This window comes from Mauremys mutica, chromosome 1 (assembly GCF_020497125.1).
Source record: "Mauremys mutica isolate MM-2020 ecotype Southern chromosome 1, ASM2049712v1, whole genome shotgun sequence".
NCBI classification, from domain to species: Eukaryota; Metazoa; Chordata; order Testudines; family Geoemydidae; genus Mauremys; species Mauremys mutica.
This window is the reverse complement of record NC_059072.1, coordinates 101033371-101056284: the sequence shown is the minus strand read 5'-3', so window position 1 is coordinate 101056284 and position 22914 is coordinate 101033371. Positions and strand designations below refer to the sequence as shown.

At 42.9% G+C, this 22914-nt stretch overlaps 1 protein-coding gene across 2 annotated transcripts in view; it reads right to left on the bottom strand.

The window, feature by feature from the left end:
* Positions 1-22278, bottom strand: part of NT5DC3 (5'-nucleotidase domain containing 3) — a 28916-nt gene extending 6638 nt beyond the window's left edge. The window contains exons 1-9 of one of the 2 annotated variants that reach the window (XM_044979116.1): positions 22218-22278; positions 10131-10315; positions 8149-8223; positions 7590-7645; positions 4559-4649; positions 2694-2831; positions 1029-1089; positions 666-768; positions 437-538 (exon numbers count right to left, since the gene is read on the bottom strand). In XM_044979116.1, coding sequence (XP_044835051.1) covers positions 437-538; positions 666-768; positions 1029-1089; positions 2694-2831; positions 4559-4649; positions 7590-7645; positions 8149-8223; positions 10131-10298 — 794 coding nt within the window. In that variant the 5' untranslated portion in view covers positions 10299-10315; positions 22218-22278. Of the gene's footprint in view, positions 1-436; positions 539-665; positions 769-1028; positions 1090-2693; positions 2832-4558; positions 4650-7589; positions 7646-8148; positions 8224-10130; positions 10316-21199; positions 21445-22217 lie in introns of those variants that run through there. The other variant, XM_044979107.1, reaches the window with a different exon arrangement.
* Positions 22279-22914: the final 636 nt, after the last annotated feature.

Here is a 22914-nt window from a genome sequence, read left to right as displayed (position 1 = left end):
GGGGGGCAGTCAGGGGCAGGCGTTCCTGAGGAAGTCAGGGGACAGAGAGAAGGGGTGGTTGGATAGGGCAGGATCCTAGGGTGGGGGGGAACCCCAATTAGGAATGAGATGAGGGGTTGGATGGGGGAGTCAGGGGACAGGGAGCAGGACAGGGAGAGGGGCAGGGTCCCGGGGGACCGTCACGGAACAGGGCAGGTTGGATAGGGCAGTAGTCCGGGGGAGGGGAGGTAGATTGGGGGGCAGGCCACAACCCCCTCCCCTAACCAGCCCTCCATACCATTTCCAAAACCCGATGCGGCCCTCAGGCAAAAAGTTTGCCTGCCCCTGTGAGCTCTTTTTATATTACATATAGATAATTTAAAATGTTTCAAAACATGTTACATAACCTTACACAGCATGAATCCCTTGAGCCATGCTATATTAGCAAGAAACCCACCTTCTCTTATCATTGAAGAAGTTTGGCTTGTCAGCCTGTACAATGACTACATCAAAGAGATCCCTCCAGTCCTTTCCAACGATGAACTTCATACCTTTGTCACTACAGAAAGGGCAACAGCATTACCAATGAAATAGGGCAGCGGTGAGCTTACATTGACAAAACAATAAACTACCTTGATTTTAAAGTTTTGGAAGTATAGTTAAGCAATAAATGGCAGTAAACTTACACAAAGCTACTGGGACTGTTTGTGATGAGAAATATCTTCTTGCCATGATCAGCCAGCTTTCGTAACACTGCACGGGTCTGCTCAGCATAGCAGATGTACTTCTCTAGGAAAAATATTAATTTTAATATCATGTTGAACATCAATGTAAAGAGAATACGTTTCTGGATCATTTTCTAGTGAAAGTAGCACTTTTGATAACTGCAGGTCATATTTAACTAAGACAATCCAAGGGAGACATGTGAAGCTGAAAATATCCTCCCCCCACTTAGGATTTGTAAGTAAGTATTATAAGAAAGTGAGAAAGAAACAATAAAAATGATGGAGGCAAGAGTAATCCCTACATGTAATCTCACTACTACTTACCAATATCTGCTTCAATTGCTCTGTACATTATTCCTTTGATGTGGACATCTCGGATTGAATCCTGTCAAAGATCGATACAGCACTCATAAAAGGGTCTTTCAAATATGAAAACCCTGGTCACAGTACAATGTCTGCATGTTGCTTTTATAGCAATTAATTTATCTGATCTATGATCTTTATTTCCCCTAAAAACAAATGTTACCATGTGATCGTCACTATTTGTACGTCACTACTACGCTAAGAATAAAATTATACTCCAAGATAAGATCATTTTCATACTTCCCAGAAGTTTGAAACGAAGTGCAACAGAAGCTTTACATAAGTGAGGATTGCAATATAGCACCCTTGAGGGTAATGTGGGCCTAAGACCCTTAACGGAGTGCTGGTTTTTGTTGACGCACATTCCTTTCCTCTTGAAGAAACTGAAGTTTTATAGTTCCTCAGATTAGGATCACTCCCAACTAGTTTGTCATTTAATGAGAGAGATTTATGAGTAGATGAAAGACCTAAAAGTTAAAGCAAAGAAACAAAAAAGAACTCTGAAGGCATTTGGCTGCTTTCCTCAGCTTGAGCTATGCCAGAGCCTTCCTGATGGGACAGTATTACTGCCATTTTTGTTACTGATGTAGCTACACACCAGGACTTAGATAACACTATGGGCTATCTAAAGTAATTTAGGTATTTTTAGAAGGGAGATAAAGCAAAGATTCCTACATACTAAGGCAGAAGCTGGGGGGGAGGGGGAAATGGAGCTTTGAAAAACCTTCAGAACTTCTCAAAAAGGATGGAAGCCTGACAATGTCAAAAGAATTACATGTGAGCTACTGAGTTCGTTAAAAGTGTTTGTCTAATGGAGAAAGATGACAGACTATACATTTAGATACATCACACACAAACATGGCACAACATCAGAGCTGGAGGTTTCTACCTTAGAATTGTAATACTGGACTAGATACAAGAAAAGTAGTGTTTAAACAAAAAAATGGACTTTTTTATATTTTAAAATTTAAGTAGGCTAGAGATGGCCAAATCACCATCAAGCTGTTCCAGACAGGAGAGGCTCAGGACTTTTTTCTGGTCCTACATTACATCACGACATTTCTCTTTTCCTCTTTCAAAATTAAGTTTTCAGATACCTCTCTAGGAGTCAAGAGAGTTGAGTTGCTCAACTTTTTGCTGCCTGAGGACACCCACCCAAAAAAATGGAGGCAACATACACGGACACTTTATAAGGAGTTCCTAATGGCCCTTCTGTTCCTTGCTGGTAGAGAATATCTAATAGCATAGCTTCACATGGTGAAAAATATTTGGCTGGATCACATGGAAGTGAGTCTTATTTCTACACCCTTTCCCATTCTCCTCTCAACCCAGATCTACAGACATACACAAACCCACCCCCACACTCCAAAAAATATACTAGAATTTTAATAAAAGGTTTTGAAAAGATTAAGCTAAGGATTTTCAAGGTCTACCATCTTTTTCATAGGTTTTTGCGGTTCTTATTGCAATGCACTGTTCTGTAAGAAACTGGAGCTCCATAACAAGCTGAGATTTTTTAAACTAGTTCTATAAAGCAGAACCAAAGAGGGTTGAAACTTCTTTGAGTTGTCATAAAAGAACAGCATAATTATGTAAGTGCCCATGAATCTCTGATAAAGTTAATACCTTGACATCTTTGTACAAATGAACAGGTTCATAATCTATGTTGTTTTTCAGAAAATATTCATTCACACAAGAGAGGAGAGTCATCTCTGGTAATGAAAATATATCCATGAACTGCTTCATTGTGTGTCCATGTGAACTCTGCAAATAAGGACATGCGTGTCAGAAATATTTACCAAAACTAAAGCCTGTAAATCTAATATTTCAGATTCATTGCCAAAAAACTTTTTTATTTTTTACTATTGGCATTTTACTGCTGCAGAATTCTGTTTGCACTAATAAAAGGGAAAACCCACATACCAATATGATAAAGTTAGAAGCATTCTGCTTTTAATTTAAGGTCCAGTAATTCTATCTAGGACTACCACCACATTTTTACAAGCTATTTGTTTATTTAAATAGTGATATCATGTGAAATCTCCCAGAACCCTTTGTCTAGAATTTTGCAGGTCTGCTTCGTCTATGTATTGCATAAGCTAAAGATGACTAAGGAACCTGTAATACAGGCTTAGGCTATGTCTACACTTAAAACACTACAGCAGCACAGCTGTAGTACTGCACCTAGAGTGCCATAGCGTATTTTCCCATCACTGTAGTTAATCCACCTCCCCAAGAGGCAGTAGCAAGATGAATGGAAGAATTCTTCCAGCAGCCTAGCAATGTCTACACCAGTGGTTGAGCTGGCTTAGCTATGTCTTTTGAGGGGCATGGCTTATTCACACCCCTGAGAGAGGTAGCTTTGCCGATGTAAGTTTTCAGTGCAGACCAGCCCTAAGACTCACAAATATTTTGCTTTCGTCAAGTGCTTATTGAAGAGAAATGGCAAAAAGCAATAAGGTTTTGTAGCCACAAAACTAGGAACATAAATTCTTATAGGACATAAAAGCTAAACACAATTTTAAATTTCCCAACACTTGAGAAAACATAGAGAAGTAAATAACAAACCCAACCGCTCCCAAAAGGGCCACGCACAGAGAGCAAATGGGTATGTTTTGCTTGGGGTTGCATACAGGCTAAGCCCAGAAGAATGAACAGCTCCTTTGAGACTACAATGCTATGAAGGATGTAAAACAAAACATTCAGGACCTGCCTCTACACTATCACACCAGGGACCACATTTGAGAGAGTCTAGTTTTTAAATTCTTTGGCCTGAGAACAATACTCAGCACCAGGGAGTTGGGGGAGAGGTACCTCGCACTGCTCTAGAGAGCTTTCTGGTTGATTTAGGGGCAACACTCATGGGCCCCCAAAGGAGCCAAACACATCCCTTCTTGGCTGAAGGAAGGTACGGTGGCTTGGTGCCAAACAAACAGGAAGGTGATAGACCAACCATAGACAGCACCAGCCTCCTCACAAAATAAAATTCTAACTGAAAGCTTCCTCTTGGCAACGTCTTTTTAGTGGCCCCATCCCACCTAGCAAACAAGTCGGTGCATCTGACTGCTGCATAACGAGCTAAACCTTCGTGCCAGCCAGGAAGAAGGATGGTCTTGTAGTTAAAGTACTGGATGAGGACTCAGAAGATCTGGGGGGTTTTTTTGTTTTGTTTTGTTTTTTAACAGCACTGCCACAGATTTCCTGTGAGACACCTGACAAGTGACTTAATCTTTCTAGGCCTCTAGTCCCCCATCTGTAAAATGAGGGCGATAAACTTTTCTCCCCGTCTTTGTCTAGTCTATTTCAACTGTGAACTCTTCAAGGCAGGGATTGTCTCTTACTATGTATTTGTACAGCCCCTAGTACAACGGGGCCCCAAAGCACAAATGTAACAAATATTAGCAGGAACATTTTGAAAATATAAAACAAGTCAGTGGCACATATGGGGTTTCAGTTAGTAAGTTTTAAACAGAAGTAGTTTGTGTTTTTACCTTTCCATAAAAGTCACTCATTTGTTCCAAGGGGACATGGGAACCATCATACATTGCAATGACTTCTTCATCTGGGACGACACTGAGGCCTCTGGCAATAACAATATTAGTTTCGGTTTAAAAGTCCAACCAGAAATTTCAGGTAATTATTGTATGACAGCCTGCCTACATGTACAAACTCAGTTCCTGAACTTCTTAAAATACCAATACTATCCGATGGTTTCCCATAAAAAACACCTTGGTCTGTAATTTAAGAAAGACCGTCTTGCTAGCTTCCAAAACAAGTAGCATTTCAACAAACTGACACACATGAAACTCATTCCAGCTTTTAAAGTTCTTTTTAATTTCTTCAAAAAAGTGAATTAATTAGTCTCCATTAAAAATTTGCCTCCAGGGGTTGAAAAGTGCAGTTACGGCTTCTAGTTTCTCAACAAAATGCAATTCCCTCTCTGCTTTTGTTTCACGAGGCATAGATGATGCAATAGTGCTTAACCAGATTATTCTGCAGTGTGACCTTGAAGGACAGAGGCCAAAAAATGCAACCTTCTTAACTGAAGTAATAACCAGATTTTTTTTTAAACCCTAATACAGTTAAGTCTCATTGAGTTGAAATTATAATTAAGGAATTGTGACAAACATGTTAGATACAAAATCAAAATACAGAGGGGAAAAGGAGGCCTATATTTGTCCCCAACATATTTGTACCAGCCATTATATAGCTATTTCCCCACCACCACCACTTACAGTATTGAACACCTTTTACTGAGTATTTCAGACATATTAGTAAACTGATAACACACACCCCCACCCCATAGGAAGAAGTAGTGAGAAAAGATAGTCTTGTGGTTAAAAAATGGGAATGTGGATCTGCCACAGATTTCTTGTAGTACCTGATGTAAATCAGGTGAATTCTGCACCTCAGATTCCTGATCTTACCTACTTTAGAGGTGTCGTGAGGCATAAACATTAGTTTTTAAAAAGCAACTTGAGATTCTAAGAGTATTCCAGATAGAAAGTACTATAAGAAATGTGAATTATTCTTTATCGTCATCCATTTTACAGTACGGCTGATCAAACAGAAACAAAGAAGTTACATTATTTGCCTAAGGTCTAATACATCAGTAACAGAGCCAAGAACAGAATTCATGATTCATGTTCTAACTTCCAGACGAGTCTGCCAAATATCATTGGAGTATCGCAAAACAGACCTTTTGTGAATCATGATATACTTATTTAATAACAAACCTACTGTAGACAGTAGATATTTATTAAGTGCATGTTCAGAGGTACTATTTATACCATTTTTGAGACAGCATGGAGGAGTGTGCTCAACTATGAGTGTGGAAGAAAAGTTTAACATCAGCTTTGCCAAGGGATTCATTTTATTGCTGTAGTTGGCAGGTCAGCTGTGTACATATGGGGTTTCTTTTACCCTGTTCAGAGTAAGGCTACATGGCAAGATAGACAGAACACCATGGCTGGCCTCCACTCCTGCTGGTGTACTATAGTTACAGTTACAGTAAGCATTGGTGGACTGGCACCAGTGTAAGGACTGCAGGAAATCCTCATGCAGACAAGGGCATGCCTAACTCTGAGTACACCTACCAATTAATATAACTACGCCAACTGCGTGTGAGAAGGCGATATACTGCACAGCTATGTGATAAATAAAATCATGATGCACCTTTAACCACTTCACCTATCCCCTAATCCAGCCACCCAGCATTTACTCCACTATTCCAAACCTATGGAAAGCTTCATACAGCTGCCGTTTTAAAAATATAAAGCAAAATAAAATCAACCTGTCAGACACATCGCCTCCTTTTCTCCCTAGAAGTACAGCAGCCCAGGACTAAGAATAAGCAGGATCCTGGGCATGTGCATTTTTTCTGTACAAAGAAGTGTTATGATTAAGATCTGTTGTTGTTATCCCACTGTATTGCTGGAATAGATTTGGGAGCCTGAAAACCCAAAAATAAAGACCTTTTATACAATGAACTTAAGCCTGGAACTGAAGGTTCTGATTTTTATTTATATACCTTTGTAGAGAGGAGTTTCCCAGCTTCCAAGTGGGAAGCTGCAGTTATAGAAGGCACCCCAAGATAGACTCTGAGGATTTGATGTGTTGCATATCAGAACACATGAGGAGGTTGTTAAAAGGTTTAGTGGTACTGTGTTATAAATTACCAGAGTATCAACATGATGGCTGCATTAAAATCTTTATATCACACACACTATCTTCTATTTTCTCATATATATACGAGAGACTCCACCATAATAGAACGTAAGAACTGCCATACTGAGTCAAACCAACAGTCCATCTAGCCCAGCAGCCTTCTCCAACAGAGGCCAGTAATGGAGTTTCAGGGGGAATGTACAGGACAGGGCAGTTGGAATGATCCACCCCGGTCTTCCCCTGGCAGCCTCTGGAACAGATTTTCTAGTAAGAGTAGTATAATAATCTACCTACCAAGTATATTGTTAACTGGCACAAATATACACAGAGAGAAGTTCTGAAGCTGGGATATGACTTAACATCTATAGATTTTTCTTAAAGGGAACATTCGATGGTACACATTCCAAATACAATGTATTTTCCCCTCTGCTACTGTAGGTACAGAACGTTAACTGTTTTAATTGGAATACCCATATCATAATAGAGGAAGTCTCAAGGAGCATCTCTCCCTCTTCATTTGAGATTCCAGTGTCCCTGCGGCAACAACTCACACAGAAAGCTAACATTGGAGAAGCATTGAGTGTATTGGTAGCTGTTTTTTAATGAAAGCTGAAAGCTGGGGACAAGGTGCTGAGTCAGCACCATATCACCAGCCAGCTCTCCATAGAGAATCCCTTCTTCTAGTTCAGCCAGTAAAGAGCACACCTGTGTCCATGCCTTCCAGTAGAAGACTATACAATATACACTGTACTACACTGCTACTGGCCTGACTCTTCAATGTGCTTGCAGAGGAGCATCCAGTGGATTCAGAAACAGGAGTGTGTTTTATATCAACTAAGCAATAATTCTACCTACCTGTATACTGTTCCCAATTGAATATAGTGAAAAGCATCAATCTTCATCAATAATGCCTTGAACAAAAACAAAAATTTTAGACCATTTACATTTCATAAAAGCAGTCTTATATACAGTTATAAAATCTATAACCATTTTATCGGTCACAAGGAGTAAGACTTTCTTGCTCAGATATGGATGAATTTTATAAGAATTTCAATTAGAAATTCTTTGTAAAGGGCAGCAGAGAATTTTGTCAAAGGAATTTATTCAGAGCTTGTAAAAACCACTAGAAACTGTATTATTCAGATGACATGGGATTACAATCATGAAGAAATAACTTTCCCTAACAATACTGGCATATTTGTGTTTAATCTCTTCCAACCTGATTTGTCATAAAAGCCTTGACGAAACCACTCTTTAAAACAATTCAAGCTGTCACAAACATAAGGAAAAAAGGAACAAAGGGCCTACATGTCAGCACAAGGTAAAACCTTTGATGACATTTATAAAATGCAATATTTATTTTCATAATCTATGTATTCGGCAGCACGTAACTCACCACATCATTTATACCTACCCGATGTACATCATAATGAAGTCCTCTTATTGCAAAATTGGGATCATAATCATACTTCCTTATTTCTGCGGGATACTAAGAATAAAAAGTGAGGGTTAATTTAAACTATTTACACACCCCAAGAAATTTCTGTTTCCAATTCTAAAAAGTTTAACTTCCCATGTGTCAATTTTAGCATTCACTGAAGTACGCCCTTCAACATGCTGGTGATGTACACGTGAAAGTATCTACAACTCACATACAAGAATGGGAAGAACACCTGGGGGGGGGGGGAAATCTATAACTCAAATCTTCAAATGTGAGTGATTAAAGTTAGGCATCTAAGGAAAAGTGGCCCAATTTGCACAGAGGATGAGCACATGCAGCACCCACTAGCTTCTGTGACATTTCTAAGTATTCATCACCTCTGAAAATTGTACTAAAGAAAAACAAATACCTTTAGACACCTGTGCTCAAAAGTTTTGGCCCAAATTTTCAAAACCTTTCTAAAATTAAAAACTTGGGCTTTCTTATTGCCCTTAGCATGAAAGGTTCACACAGTTCATTATGCAGCAAGAGGCCAACACATCAAAAACAAAAGTTTGACTTGAAGCATTAGAGCTAAAGACAGTCAGATAAATGGCCTGATTCCAAGGCTTCACCCCTTGTGAAATCTTATCTGGACCGTTAATTTAGATTACTAAAGTTTTGATTAATATATATATTAATCAAATCAAATCCAAAGTTGATTATTCCAGGGTTAATATCTATTCATTTGATGTTTACTTTTAAATATATTTCCAGATTCCATGCTGCCTACATCAGAGTTTTCAATTTTTATTTATACTAGTCAGATTACATTTTAGTGACAAAAATTAGCCATCTTTTAAATTGACTGAGATACGATGATCACCTAAAAGCTTCTCTCTGTCACCTAAAAGCTTCACCTGCAGGGTAATTCTGATACTATAATACAGGGGTCGGCAACCTTTCAGATGTGGTGTGCCGAGTCTTCATTTATTCACTCTAATTTAAGGTTTCGCGTGCCAGTAATACATTTTAACATTTTTAGAAGGTCTCTTTCTATAAGTCTATAATATATAACTAAACTATTGATATAAAATCAGCTCAGGTGCCACCTTCGGCACGCGTGCCATAGGTTGCCTACCCCTGCTATAGTACATAGAGGTCAATAAAAATGCAGCTAGAGAGAGACTGGAGTTAGAGAGAGTTGTTTTCCCTTGGGCTGAAAAAATATATTCCTATGGGAAACTATATCTCCCAACAGGTGGCTTGAAGCATTACATCATATTGTAAGTGATTACTGGTACCCATAGGGGACTAGTTTCCAATTTCAAGCTACTACTACAAGCATGCAACCCCACTGCTATTGCAATGTGTCAGTTTCTATTACAAAAACGACACCGAATACAATTTGCTAACTTTTGCTGCAGAAGTTTCAACCAAAATGTTGCAGAATTTTAGAGGCACTAAGTTGTGTGTGTTTATGGTACCTATGAAGTTTTAACTTTGTTTGTTAATCCAGAGATATTTATAGACATTTATGCATAGCTGTTAACCTTTGGACTGAAATACAGGAATGGAAATGCCCAATGCTACAATGTCCATTCAGTCCAGGTTAGGGTATGTAAAATATTCCAAACGGACAATAATAATAATTGCATTCATAACAGTGCAGTAAGTGAATTCTGCTTAAAATACAGGCAACTTAAGTATCCTCATACCTACAAGATGTCTCTGCTAACTGACTGACAGATACAAGAACGGAGTCTTCCTTCCAGTTCCTGGACTGTCTCCATTCTGCACATTACTGCAGCTAAGACTGAACGAGGAACTTTGTAAGCAGCTGCTGCACAAGATGTACCAAAAGACAGCCAACTGGGGACCAAGCCATTACGAGATGTACAAAGCTTCTCTCAACTAGAAGTTGCTCATAGCATTCATACAAATAAAGACGCATACTGTAATTTCATCCATCTTACCCGATGCTCATTAATGAGAAGATCTCGGGCAGCATTATAGATCAAAGTGTGCAGATCTTGGGAATAAAAGACCAATGTGTAGTCATAATCAAAGCCATAGATTTCAATGTCTGATAGACTCATTTCATTGTTGGTAAAAACAGCATCTGGATTCAGCAAATTACTCATAATTGAAGGAACCAAGTCTGAAGAAAATTAAAAAAAAATGGAGTTAGTAGTCCAGCCTTATACAAAGCATAAAATCAAATCCCATGCATATTATATTTTAAATTTGACATTTATCGTTATATATTTGTAATGACCGGGTTACTGGTCCAGTAGATAGGGGGCAAGCTGTAGATGTGATACAACTTGATTTTAGTAAGGCTTTTGACAAGTCCCACCTGACATTCTCAAAAGCAAACTAGGGAAATGCAGTATAGATCAAATTACTATCCAGTGGGTGCACAACTGAAAATTTTAAAATTCAAAATGGAGAATTGGTCTGAATTCAACAAGATTAATTTCAATAAAGATAAGTGCAAAATATTTCACTTAAAGAAGAAAAATACCAAATGCACAACTGCAAAATGGGGAATATTTGGCTAGATGTCAGTACTTCTGAAAAGGATCTGGGGGTTATAATGGATCATAAATTGAATACGAGTCAGCAATGTGACACAGTTGTGCAAAAAAAGCGAATAACGTTCTGGGGTGTATTAACAAGAGTGTCATATGTAAAACAAGGGAGGTAATTATCCTGCTCTACTCAGCATTGGCAAGGCCTCAGCTGGATCACCATCTCCAGTTTTGACTGCCACACTTAAGGAAAGATGTGGACACACTAGAGAGAGTCCAGGGGAGAGGAACAAAAAAAATTACAAAAGGTTTAGATTAACTGACCTATGAGGAAAGGTTAAAAAACCCTGGGCACATTTAGTCTTGAGAAAAGACAACTGAGCTGTGATCTGATAACAGTCTTCAAATGTGTTAAGGGCTGTTATAATTGTCGTCAGAGCTGTACCGGTGTGGTGCTCTGCTCTCTCCAATGTTGATATCACTCAGCTGCGTGCGTGTGTTCCCTCTGTGTGCTGCCCCAGCTCTTCGAAGATAGCTGACCCAGCAGACCCGATGAGAACCCCCAATAACCACAAAGTCTAGTAAGGTACGAAGGCACGTCGGCCAGGTTTATTGTCGAAAAAAGTACAGCCTCCGGCTCCCCGGCAAACGTAGTCCAAGGTGCTGCTGCGATACAGCTAGCCAGTACATATGTACTCCCTGACAATGGACTCAGCTCAGTCAGTGGCAGGATTTCCACTGCCCCCTAGGCTGGACAAAAGGCACCTCCCCAGGAATGCATTCTTATACCCAGATACAAACAAGTTACACATCACACCTGACGTATTGAGGGGCCACCTTTCTACGTAGCAAGGTACAACCCCTCTACGTATTACGGTGCCGCCCCTCACCTTGTACACGTTGGTTCGAGCAAAACAACTCTATCCATCATTTTACCCTTTTGCCCCTGTCATTGGGATGGGTCGGCCTGTCCTCCTGTTATCTATGGAATGTTTCAGTATAGTGTGTTCTAGTGCTGTGTTTATGCTAGGTGAATATATGTTTATGCAGCATCAGCCCTTTTCATGCCAGCTTCTGTGAGCAGGGCCTACCTCTGGCTCACAGCTTAACTTTGCTTTATGTTAGCAAAGTCTTGACCATTACTTTAGTTCAGGCCTCAGGCCTCATACTGGGCCTTTATCAGGGCCTGCACTTACTACAATAATGAGGATGGTGATCAATTGTTCTCCATGTCCATTGATGGTAGGACAAGAAGCAATGGACTTAATCTGCAGTAAGTGAAATTTAGCTTAGATATTAGGGAGAAAAAAAACTTTCTAACTACAAAAGTTAAGCACTGGAATAGGCTTCCAATGGAGGTTGTGGAATCCCTATGATTGGAGGTTTCTAAGAACAGGTTAGGCAAATGCCTCTCAGGGATGGTCTAGGGTTATTTGGTCCTGCCTCAACACAAGGGGCTGGACTTGATGACTTCTCGAGGTCTCTTCCAGCCCTGTATTTCTATGATTCCACAAATATAAGTAAGTGTTGATGGATGCTATTAAGCCATTTCACTTTAATATGCAGACTTTAATATGGTGGAACAATGATAATCAATAGGGCACAGTAATACCCGATACAAAATATACAGGAATGACACAGCAAGTCACTCTGGTGGGGGAGTGGCAATATTTGTGAAAGAAGGCAGCGAGACAAGAGTCTTAAATGACTTGAACTGTACCATAGAATCTCTACAGATAAAAATTCCATGCTACAATAATAAAAGTATAACAGTAGGAATATACCAATAATCACCTGACCAGATAGTGACAGTGATTGCGAAATCACTCAGGGAAACCAGAGAGGCTACAAAAACAGAAAACCCAGGAACAACACGGGATTTCAACTATTTCCATATTGACTGGGTATATGTCACCTTAGGATGGGATGCAATAATAACATTTCTAGACACCATTAATGACTGCTTCTCGAAGCAGCTACTCCTGGAACCCACAAGGGGAGAGGCCAGTCTTGATTTAGTCCTCATGGGAACACAGGATCTGGCCCAAGAGGTGAAAATAACAGAACCGCTTGGCAATAGCGACCATAATGTAATTAAATTTAACATCCTTACAGTGAGAAAAATACCAAAGAAACCTACCATAGTAGCATTTAACTTAAAAAAAAAAAGAGAGAGAAAGAGAGAGAGAGAGAGAGAGAAACCACACAAAAATAAGAAAGCTAGTTAAATGGAGATTAAAAGGAACAGTCACAGGAGTGAAATGCCTGCAAGCTGCATGGAAACTATTTAAAAATACTATAACAGAAGCTCAAACATATACCCCCAATTTTATTTTTCTTTTTTAATTAAGAACCAAAAAAATGCCCCCATGGTTAAATACCAGAATAAAAGAAGTGGTTAGAGGCATAAAGGCATCCTTTAAAACCTGGAAGTAAAAATCCCACTGAGGAAAACAGAAAGGAGCATAAACTCTGGGAAATCAAATGTACAAATATAATTATGCAGGCCAACAAAGAATTTGAAGAGCAACTAGCAAAAGACATACAAACTAATAGCAAAAAAAATTTAAGTACATCGGAAGCAGGAAACCTGCCAAACAATCAGCAGGGCCACTAGACGATCAAGGCACTACAGGAGCACTCAAGGAAGACAAAACCATTGCAAAGAAGCTCAATGAATTCTTTGCATTGGTCTTCACTACAGAGGATATGAGGGAGATTCCCACACCTGAGCCATTCTTTTTAGGTGACAAATCTGAGGAACTGGCCCAGATCGAGGTATCTATAGAACAGGGGTAGGCAACTTATGGCACGCGTGCCGAAGGCAGCACACGAGCTGATTTTCAGTGGCACTCATGCTTCCCGGGTCCTGGCCACCGCTCTGGGGGGCTCTGCATTTTAATTTAATTTTAAATGAAGCTTCTTAAACATTTTTAAAACCTTATTTACTTTACATACAACAATGGTTTAGTTATATGTTATAGACCTATAGAAAGGGACCTTCTAAAAGCGTTAAAATGTATTACTGGCATGCGAAACCTTACATGAGAGTGAATAAATGAAGACTCGGCACAGCACTTCTGAAAAGTTGTTGACCCCTGCTATAGAAGCAGCTTTGGAACAAAATAATAAATTTAACTTATCAGGACCAAATGGTATTCACCCAAGAGTTCTGAAGGAACTCAAATATGAAATTGCAGAACTTAACTGTGGTGTGTTACCTATTGCTTAACTCAGATTCTGCACCAGATGACTGGGGGATCGCTAATGTAATGCTGATTTTTTAAAGATTCTAGAGGTAATTCTGGCATTTCCAGGCCAGTTAATTTAACTTCAGTACCAAGCATACAGTAGTGAAGCTACAGTAGTGAACAGAATTATCAGACAAATTTATGAACGTGATACATTGGAGAAGAGTCAAAACAGCTTTTGAAAAGGGAAACCATGTCACACCAATCTATTAGAATTCTTGAGGGGGTCAATAAACATGTGGGCATGGGTGATTCATTTGATATAATGTACTTGGACTTTCAGAAAGCCTTTGACAAGGTTCCACACCAAAGGCTCTTAAAGCAAAGTAAGCAATTATGGGATAACAGGGAAGGTGCTCTCATGTATCAGTAACTGGTTAAAAAATACAAAAACAAAGGGTAGAAATAAACGGTTCAGTTTTCACAACAGAAAGAGGTAAATATGGGGGATAAGGAGGGATATGATAGAAGTTATTAAATCATGAATGGTGCAGAGACAGTAAATAGGGAAGTGTTATTTACCCCTTCCCATAACACAAAATCCAATGAAATTAATAGGCAGCAAGTTTAAAACAAACATAAGTACCTCTTCAAACAACACACAATCATAAGACTGGAAGGGACCTCGAGAGGTCATCTAGTCCAGTCCCCTGCACTCATGGCAGGACTAAGTATTATCTAGACCGGGGTCACCAACCAGAGTATATTGATTGACTGGCCGATCCTGGAGCCACTGACAGTCTATCACGATCTCTGGCCGTTAAAAGTCCGGTGGCGCAGCGGGACTAAGGCAGGTTCCCTGCCTGCCTTGGTCCCGCACTGCTCCTGGAATTGGCATGTCCCTGCAGCCCCTGGGGGGAGGGGGGGGAAGGAAGGAGGTCTCTGTGCACTGCTCCTGCCTGCAGGTGCCGCCCCCGCTGCTCCCATTAGCTGGGAACGGGGAACTGTGGCCAATGGGAGCTGCAGGGGTAATGCCTGCAGGGAGGGGTAGCGCATGGAGACCCCTGCTCCCCCCTCCCCCAGGGGCCGCGGGGATCTGGGGGCTGCTTCTGGGAGCGGTGCAGGGCTGGGGCAGGCAGGGAGCATGCCTTAGCCCTGCTGCACCGCCGACTAGGAGCCGCGCACTGTAAGCACCACCCAGCACGTGCCCTCACCCCAACCTCCTGCCCCAGCCCGGAGCACCCTCCTGCACCCAAACTCCCTCTCAGAGCTTGCACCCCTCACCCCCTCCTGCACCCCAATCCCCTGCCCCAGGCTCAGCCCAGAGCCCCCTCCCACATTCTGAACCCCTCAGCCTCAGCCCAGAGCCCACACCCCCTCCTGCACCCCAACCTCCTGCCCCAGCTTGGTGAAAGTGAGCAAGGGTGGAGGAGAGCAAGCAACGGAGGGAGGGGGAAATGGAGTGAACAGGGCGGGGCCTCGGGGAAAAGACAGGGTAGATCCTGGGCTGCACTTAAATTCAAAAAGTGATCTGGTCCATAAAAAGGTTGGAGACCACTGATCTAGATCACCCCTGACAGGTGTTTGTCTAGCCTGCTCTTAAAAGTCTCCAATGAGGAAGATTCCACAACATCCCTAGGCAATTGATTCCAGTGCTTAACCACTCTGAGAGGAAGTTTTTCCTAATGTCCAAGCTAAACCACCCTTGCTGCAATTTAAGCTTGTTGCTTCTTGTCCTATCCTCAGAAGTTAAGGAGAATAATTTTTCTCCCTCCTCCTTGTAACAACCTTTTATGTACTTGAACCAGTGGAACTCATTGCCAGGGGATATTGTGAGGCCAAAAGTATAACTGGGATCAAAAAAGAATTAGATAAGTTCATGGAGGATAGGTCCGTCAACGGCTATTAGCCAAAATGGTCAGGGACACAATCCCATGCTCTGGGTGTCCCTAAGCCTCGGACTGCCAGAAACTGGGACTGGACAATAAGGGATGGATCACTTGATAATTGCTCTGTTCTGTTCATTCCCTCTGAAGCATCTGGCACTGGCCACTGTCAGAAGATAGGATACTGAGCTAGCTGGACCAGTGGTCTGACCCAGTATGGCCATTCTTATGTTAAGTCTCCACCTGGAACAAAGAAAAATGCTGTCTATAATTTTATTAAGATGTTTGACTACCCATAATATTAAATACACACACATTTACTTTGGCTACTACTTCTGAAGTAAGAAAAATATTTGTTTTGGGATACTTGACAGAAATCCCTCTTTCAGACACAATACATGCATTTTTGACACCTCTATAAATATGTTTTCATTTTGTTTTGCTTTTGTTTTGCCAGTATCCTCTTCTTTTAGTCTGCACCTCTTTCCCAACCATTACTTAGTTTATCTGCTGTGCAGTAACTGTTTTAATTTTGGTTTCAAGCACAGCAGGTATGCGTAGAAGCACAAAAGATTCAGCAGAAAATCACACAGGATTAATCAAGTGAAGGATAGATAAAGCAACACAAGAAATGGCCCATGGTCTGAAATCCGTATTAGGCTTCAGAAATGATTGTAGATTTACCCTTTTAACAGTACACTTACATAAGAACATTAGAACAGCCACACTCGGTCAGACCAAAGGTCCATCCAGCCCAGTATCCCGTCTTTCAGGAGTGGCCAATGCCAGGTGCCCCAGAGGGAATGAACAGAACAGGTAATCATCAAGTGATCCATCCCTGTCGCCCATTCCCAGCTTTTGGCTAGGGACACCATCCCTGCCCATCCTGGCTAATAGCCATTGATGGATCTATCCTCCATCAATTTATCTAGCTCTTTTTTGAACCCTGTTATAGTCTTGGCCTTCACACCATCCTCTGGCAAGGAGTTCCACAGGTTGACTGTGCGGTGTGAAAAAAATATTTCCTTTTGTTTATTTTAAACCTGCTGCCTATTGATTTCATTTGGTGCCCCCTAGTTCTTGTGTTATGAGAAGGAGTAAATAACATTTCCTTATTTACTGTCTCCACACCAGTCATGATTTTATAAAACTCTACCATAACCCCCTCCTCTTAGTTGTCTCTTTTCCAAGCTGCAAAGTCCCAGTCTCCTCATACGGAAGCCGTTCCATACCCCTAATCATTTTTGGTGCCCTTTTCTGAACCTTTAACAATATCAATATAACTTTTTTTGAGATGGGGTGACCACATCTGCATGCAATATTCAAGATGTGGGTATACCATGGATTTATACAGAGGCAATATGATATTTTCTGCCTATTATCTATCCCTTTCTTAATGATTCCCAACATTTTGTTTGCTTTTTTGACTGAGTGGATGTTTTCAGAGAACTATCCACAATGACTTCAAGATCTCTTTCTTGAGTGGTAACAGCTAACACTTGCACCATTTAATTCCAACTCAGGCAGATAAAGGTAACTTAACAGATAATTATTCTTCCCAAACAACAATGAAGTAAACATTGATAGTGTGCTATTAACGCCCAATTTCCTAACCCGAGAGTGTGAAAAGACCTCTTTCTCTCTCTCTCTTTCAGCAACAGTGCATTCAACATGGCACAGTTATTTCTGTTTTTCGTCAGTGTTTTTGCCCAGAGTTCATTTTATAGGTATTTCATGGTTGCCTGAAAGCTGTAAACCAAGCTATTATAAACAGATTTTAGATATTAACTACATTGTCTGGCTGACATACCCCAAGCACATACTACTTAGGCCAAAATGACTTAACGTAAGATGATTAATCAGTCCTGACTGAACAGTGAAATAAAAACTAAATGTCAAATAGCCTATAACAAACAACCTCAATTCCCAAGTGATCCTGAAAATACTTGTCCTCTGCCTCTATATTCCCATCTGAGTATTTACAGACCTCATTCCCCTAACGTAGGCCAAGCCTCCTCAGCAGCACTGTAAGACAACGCCTCTAAAAATATTTCTAGGTGGGATTTGCAACCAACATGGATAAGGAGTGCCAAAAGAACAGAAAGAAAAGATCCAGAACAGTATGCGGCATGTATGTTTGCATGATCTCTACGTTTCTCCACCCAAAAACCCCTTGTATTATCCTTTGAACTCTCTCATATATGGCGAAAGTGCCTGCGATGATACATTTGAGTGTGTGATTTTAGCACTTCTGAAAGATGGGAGTCTGAAGTATTTTCCAGAATGATTATGCCATCGGTAGCAGAGGGCAAGCTTCCCCACATCTTTCTCTCAATATGCCTGAACCCTGATGCTGAGCAACAAACTCTACTTCAGTCGTCAGACCCCATTCAGTCCTTGACTTACCCAATGAAGCTGCAGACATGTGCACCTTGGTAATGCTCTACCTCCCTCGCCCCCAATGATAACATGGGCAGAGGGAAATAGACTGAGCCCACCTAAATAATTTCACACAGGCCAAACAGCCATCAGATGGTAGTGACTGAAAGTTGTTACTAACATTTTATAATTGTAAGATGCCTCAGAGAGCATGCTGCTATATAATGATGATATACCTGCGTGACTGAGGTCACTGGACGTTCAAATTCTCAGCTAGCAACTTAGCCAGGCTGTTAAATAATAAAAATACATAGTTTTTATATAGGGCTTTTCATCAGTAGATCTCAAAGAGCTTCACAATCTTTAATGCATTTCCCTACCTCACACAGGCGTTCTGAGGAACAGTATTATCCCAATTTTGCAGATGGGAAACTGAGGCAGAGAGAGGCTAAGGGTACCTCTCCATTGCAATAAAAAACCCACAGTACAGCCGTGGCTAACCCGGGTCAGGTGTCTCAGGCTTGCGGAGTATAAAATTGCAGTGTAGGTGTTCAGGCTCAGGCTGGGGCTCAGGCTCTGAGACTTCATAAGGGGTCAGAGCCCAGGCCCAAACATATACACTGCAATTTTATAGCTCTGCAACCTGAGCCCTGCAAGCCCGACTCAGCTGACCTGGGTTCTGAGACGCTGTGCCGCAAGTTTTTTATGGCAGTGTAGACATACTCTAAGGTAACATTTCTCAAATGCGGCCACCATGGCCACATGCAGCCACTAGCAGATTTATTTCCAGCCACAACAGCCTCCAAAGCATGGGCAGAGATTGGAGGCGCATATGGGGGTGCCCCCCTCCCAAGTTGTGTATGTTGTTGGGGGGGCACAATTTAAAGGTTCAGCCACCCCTCAAATAGCTTGAGTCACAGCCCTCCTTACCCTCAGTCTCCCTTTGCGGAAAGCAGCGGCCACTCCCTGCAGTGCCCAGCTGTTGTTCCTGAATATTTGTTACCAAGGACAGCCAGATGTGCCGCCTTGATGTTTGCGCAGGAGCCGCCAGCAGGGATCGGCACCCTGCACTGCGCAGCCTCCTTGGATGCTCTGGGCAGCGCCTCTGGAGACACATGGGACACCAGTGTGCACAATGCCTAAGGCAGCTCTTGTCAGTGAAGGTAACTGTAGCATTCAGTTGCTGGTGCGCTCTCCTGGGCAGCTCCCCCACAGTCAGGGAACAGGGAGCCTGGGACTCCACAAGCAGCCAGTGGGTTCCAGATCCACCTTCCCTGGGGCGGGCTCTCACTGAAGGGCCGTAGGAGGCAGGGACAGAGAGACAGGTTGGTGCCTTGGAATGTGTATATGTGCGTATCTACTTGTTTTTCCAATGCCTAATTACATATTTTAGGGGAAATTGTCAGAGCAAGAGTTGGTGGCCGCACTCTGGGGCCATCAAAAAATTTGTTGTGAAAACCCCTGCTCTAAGTCACTGACCCAACGAAGCCTTGTTCCCTCGTCTTCAGAAAACTGCCTGAAGTTACTTTGCACAAGCCTACTTATCAACTTTTGCTTCCTTGCTTCAATACCTCAGAGTTATTTACCAGAAGTGGGGACATTCCTCTGCAGCAGTCTTGGGGTTAAATAGTAATTAATTAATTGGACTTGTAGCCAAAAGAAAACCAACTAAAAGGTCATTTCATTCTACCACTTTTGGAACGTGACCCCTTTGCAGAAGGGGCCTCAAACAGAAAGACCACATACACACACATTAAATTAACTCCTTGCTTTTCTTATTTGTTTAATTTACTTTTGCCTCAGTGCTACAGTGAAACAGATTTAAAAAACAAAGATGTAAAAAGTTTTATCAACTCTGAGCTACACCATAGCAAAACATTTTCTTTCAAAATAGTTTTAAATATTTAAAGTTAATAGTTTCTAATTCAAAAATGTAATTAGAATGGTTCACAGTTACTTCAGTATTTGTGGTCTGAAAAAATACAGGTGCTGAGCCGATCATGATTCCAACATTTGTTGATAGTTCAGTCTTCAGACTCCCTTATCAGTTTTAATGTAGTCTCTTATCTCTGATGAGATAAAAGTGAAAAGTCACCCATAATTTAAGATGATTATGAAAGGAGGCTACTGTCGTTTTCCTGAAGACAAAACCACATAAATCATAGTCATACTAAAAATACTGTATTTGAGGAACTGCATAACAGACTTCAGTCACATCACCAGGCAAATTCATATTTTAGCCATCTGCAACTAGTTACAATCACCATGGTGTAAGGCACCATTTGGCAACTACAAAACACACAAAAAGCCAAATGGTAAAAACAAAATGCATTTTTAACAGGTATGCTTGATAGAAAAGCTCAACATGGACTCAGTTTACCTTCAATTTGCCACCTGAACCCACTATCTTGCGGAAACTTTATTTTCCTTCTGTCTTATATAGCAAACATAATACCAGCTAGTGCAGGTACCTCGAGGAAAGATAAAGCACAAATTTTGTTTTGAGTGAAATGTTTTGGCCTTTAACTGACTCATTCTATTTCCTATTGGGGAAGCATCCACTTCACAACTAGCACCCTTAAAGCAACTACTGAAGCAGCTAGCTTTATGAGATAAGGCTCCGCTGCCAGGCTCCCTGCAACCACAAGTCCAAATCCTAGCAGGAGGCCGTCAGTCCTTTCCTTCACCCTTTCCAGGCTGGCACCAAGCTCCAGGAAGCTTGCTGAACGTGGAAGTTTGGGGAAAGCTTTTGTATAAGGACTCAAGGTCCTCCCTGCTCCTCAAGGGCATGAATGGTGGTGGGGTGCACGACCCAGGTTAATGCCCCTCCCCCGGTCTGGCTGCCGCTCTTCAGCCCGGAGCCTGGGACGTACTTTGGCAAGGGAATCCCGCAGAGCCGCCTGGCCCGCAGGCAGGGCAGCAGAGGGGGTGGCGGAGCGGTGCCCTGCGGCAGCTGCTGCCCACGTGCCCGAGAGGGCGGGGGGTGCCCTCGGGCCCCAGCGTGACACTGATGCTGGCGGAAGCCCCAGTCCCGGGGGCTCTGCGCGGCACTCACCCTTGGTCACTTTCTTGGCCTCCCTGTAGCGCGCCCACAGGTAGCTCTTCATGTCCGGGGTGGGCGCAGGGGGCGGCGGCTGCGGCTGCTGCTGCTGGGGAGCCACCGTGCAATGGGGACCCGCTCTGGAGGCGCTGCAGCAGCAGAGCCCGGCGGCAGCGCGACCCGCACACCCCGCCCGCCCTGCGCCCAGCAGGGAACGCGCCGCCATGCCCGGTGCTGCCGCCCCGAGCTGCGAGCGACTCCTCGGCTCTGCCGCCGGGGCTCCCCGCCACCCCCCTCTCGCCCCGCCGCCGTAGCGGCCGCCTGAAGTCACTTCCTCGGGCCCGCCCTTCCCCGCGCTGACTTTCCAGGGGGGCGGGATCAGCGGCGAGACACCAGCCGCGGAGCTGGCAGCTGCTGGTGCAACCCAGCCCCGGGAGATGCACGTGTCGCACCGCCGGCGACTGGGGGGGAGGTGGGACGGGCCAACGGCGGGGGGCTGCTGCCGAAGGGGGCTCGGGTTGCGATCCTCGCTTAGGTTTTGCACATGATCCACAAGTGGTTTGGCTTCAGTTCTGGCCAAGCCCTTAAGGAGAGCTGGGTAAAGGCGCTCCCCGGGCAGCCCCATCCCGTGCAATGGGCCAGACTCCAGAGACAAGCAGGGCGTTCCCCAAACTAGCTGAGCAAAGAGAGTGCGTTGCAGAACCAGAAGCCAGGGATCAGCTCCTCCCTTACCCCAAAGCTGGGCGCACAGACGCTAGTAGTGGTAGATGTCCTCAACCAGTGTTTCGCAACCTGGGGGTCATGACGATCTTAAACTGAAGCTCCAAGCCCCAGAGGGTTGTGGAAGCCGGAGTTAAGGTAGAGGTTTAAAAAAAAATCTAGTGGGGGGGAGGGGGAATGTGGTCGCAATTTTTCTTTTAAGTCCAAAGGTGTCATCAGCCCAAAATGGTTGAGAAACATCATCCTACGGTGTCAGGCCTGCACCTGTTTTTCTCTAGGTCAAGCATAGACCACCCCACCCGCCTTTGGTTACCTGGATCTGGAAGCTCAGACTCAAAAACCCAGCTGCACACAGTGGAGTTCAGAGACCGTTTCTATAAAAGAATGCATGCAGTATAGTTGTAGCCATGTCAATCCCAGGATATTAGAGAGACAAGGTGGGTGGGGTAATAGCTTTTATTGGACCAACTTCTGTTGGTGAGAGACACAAGCTTTTGAGCTATACAGAACTCTTCTTCAGGACTGCGTGACTGGCGTGGCTCAAAAGCTTGTCTCTCTCACCAACAGAAGTTGGTCCAATAAAAGACACTACCTCACTCATCTTATCTCTCTCTTTATAAGAATATTAGGGTAGGATATGGGTACAGACCAGTGGGCTGAAAGGGGATGGGAGACTTAAGGGACTTAAGCTACAGTAAAACAGTAAAATAACCCTGAATAATTCCTTCCCCCACCTTCAGAGGGGCACAAAACCTAATCCCACCAGTGGTGCACATAAAACTGAGATGCCCTAGCCAGTTGTGGTAGCAGCTCAGGGGCTGCTCAGTCTGGACCTCTAGCGTGGTGGGGTATGTTGTTTCTCGGCTACTCAGCATTTCCCCTTCCCAGGGCCGGTGCAAGGATGTTTCGCGCCCTAGGCGAAACTTCCACCTTGCGCCCTCCCCTGTCCCCGAGCCCCCACTCTGAGGCACCCCCCCCACGGCAGCTCCTCACCCTCCGCCCTGAGGCAC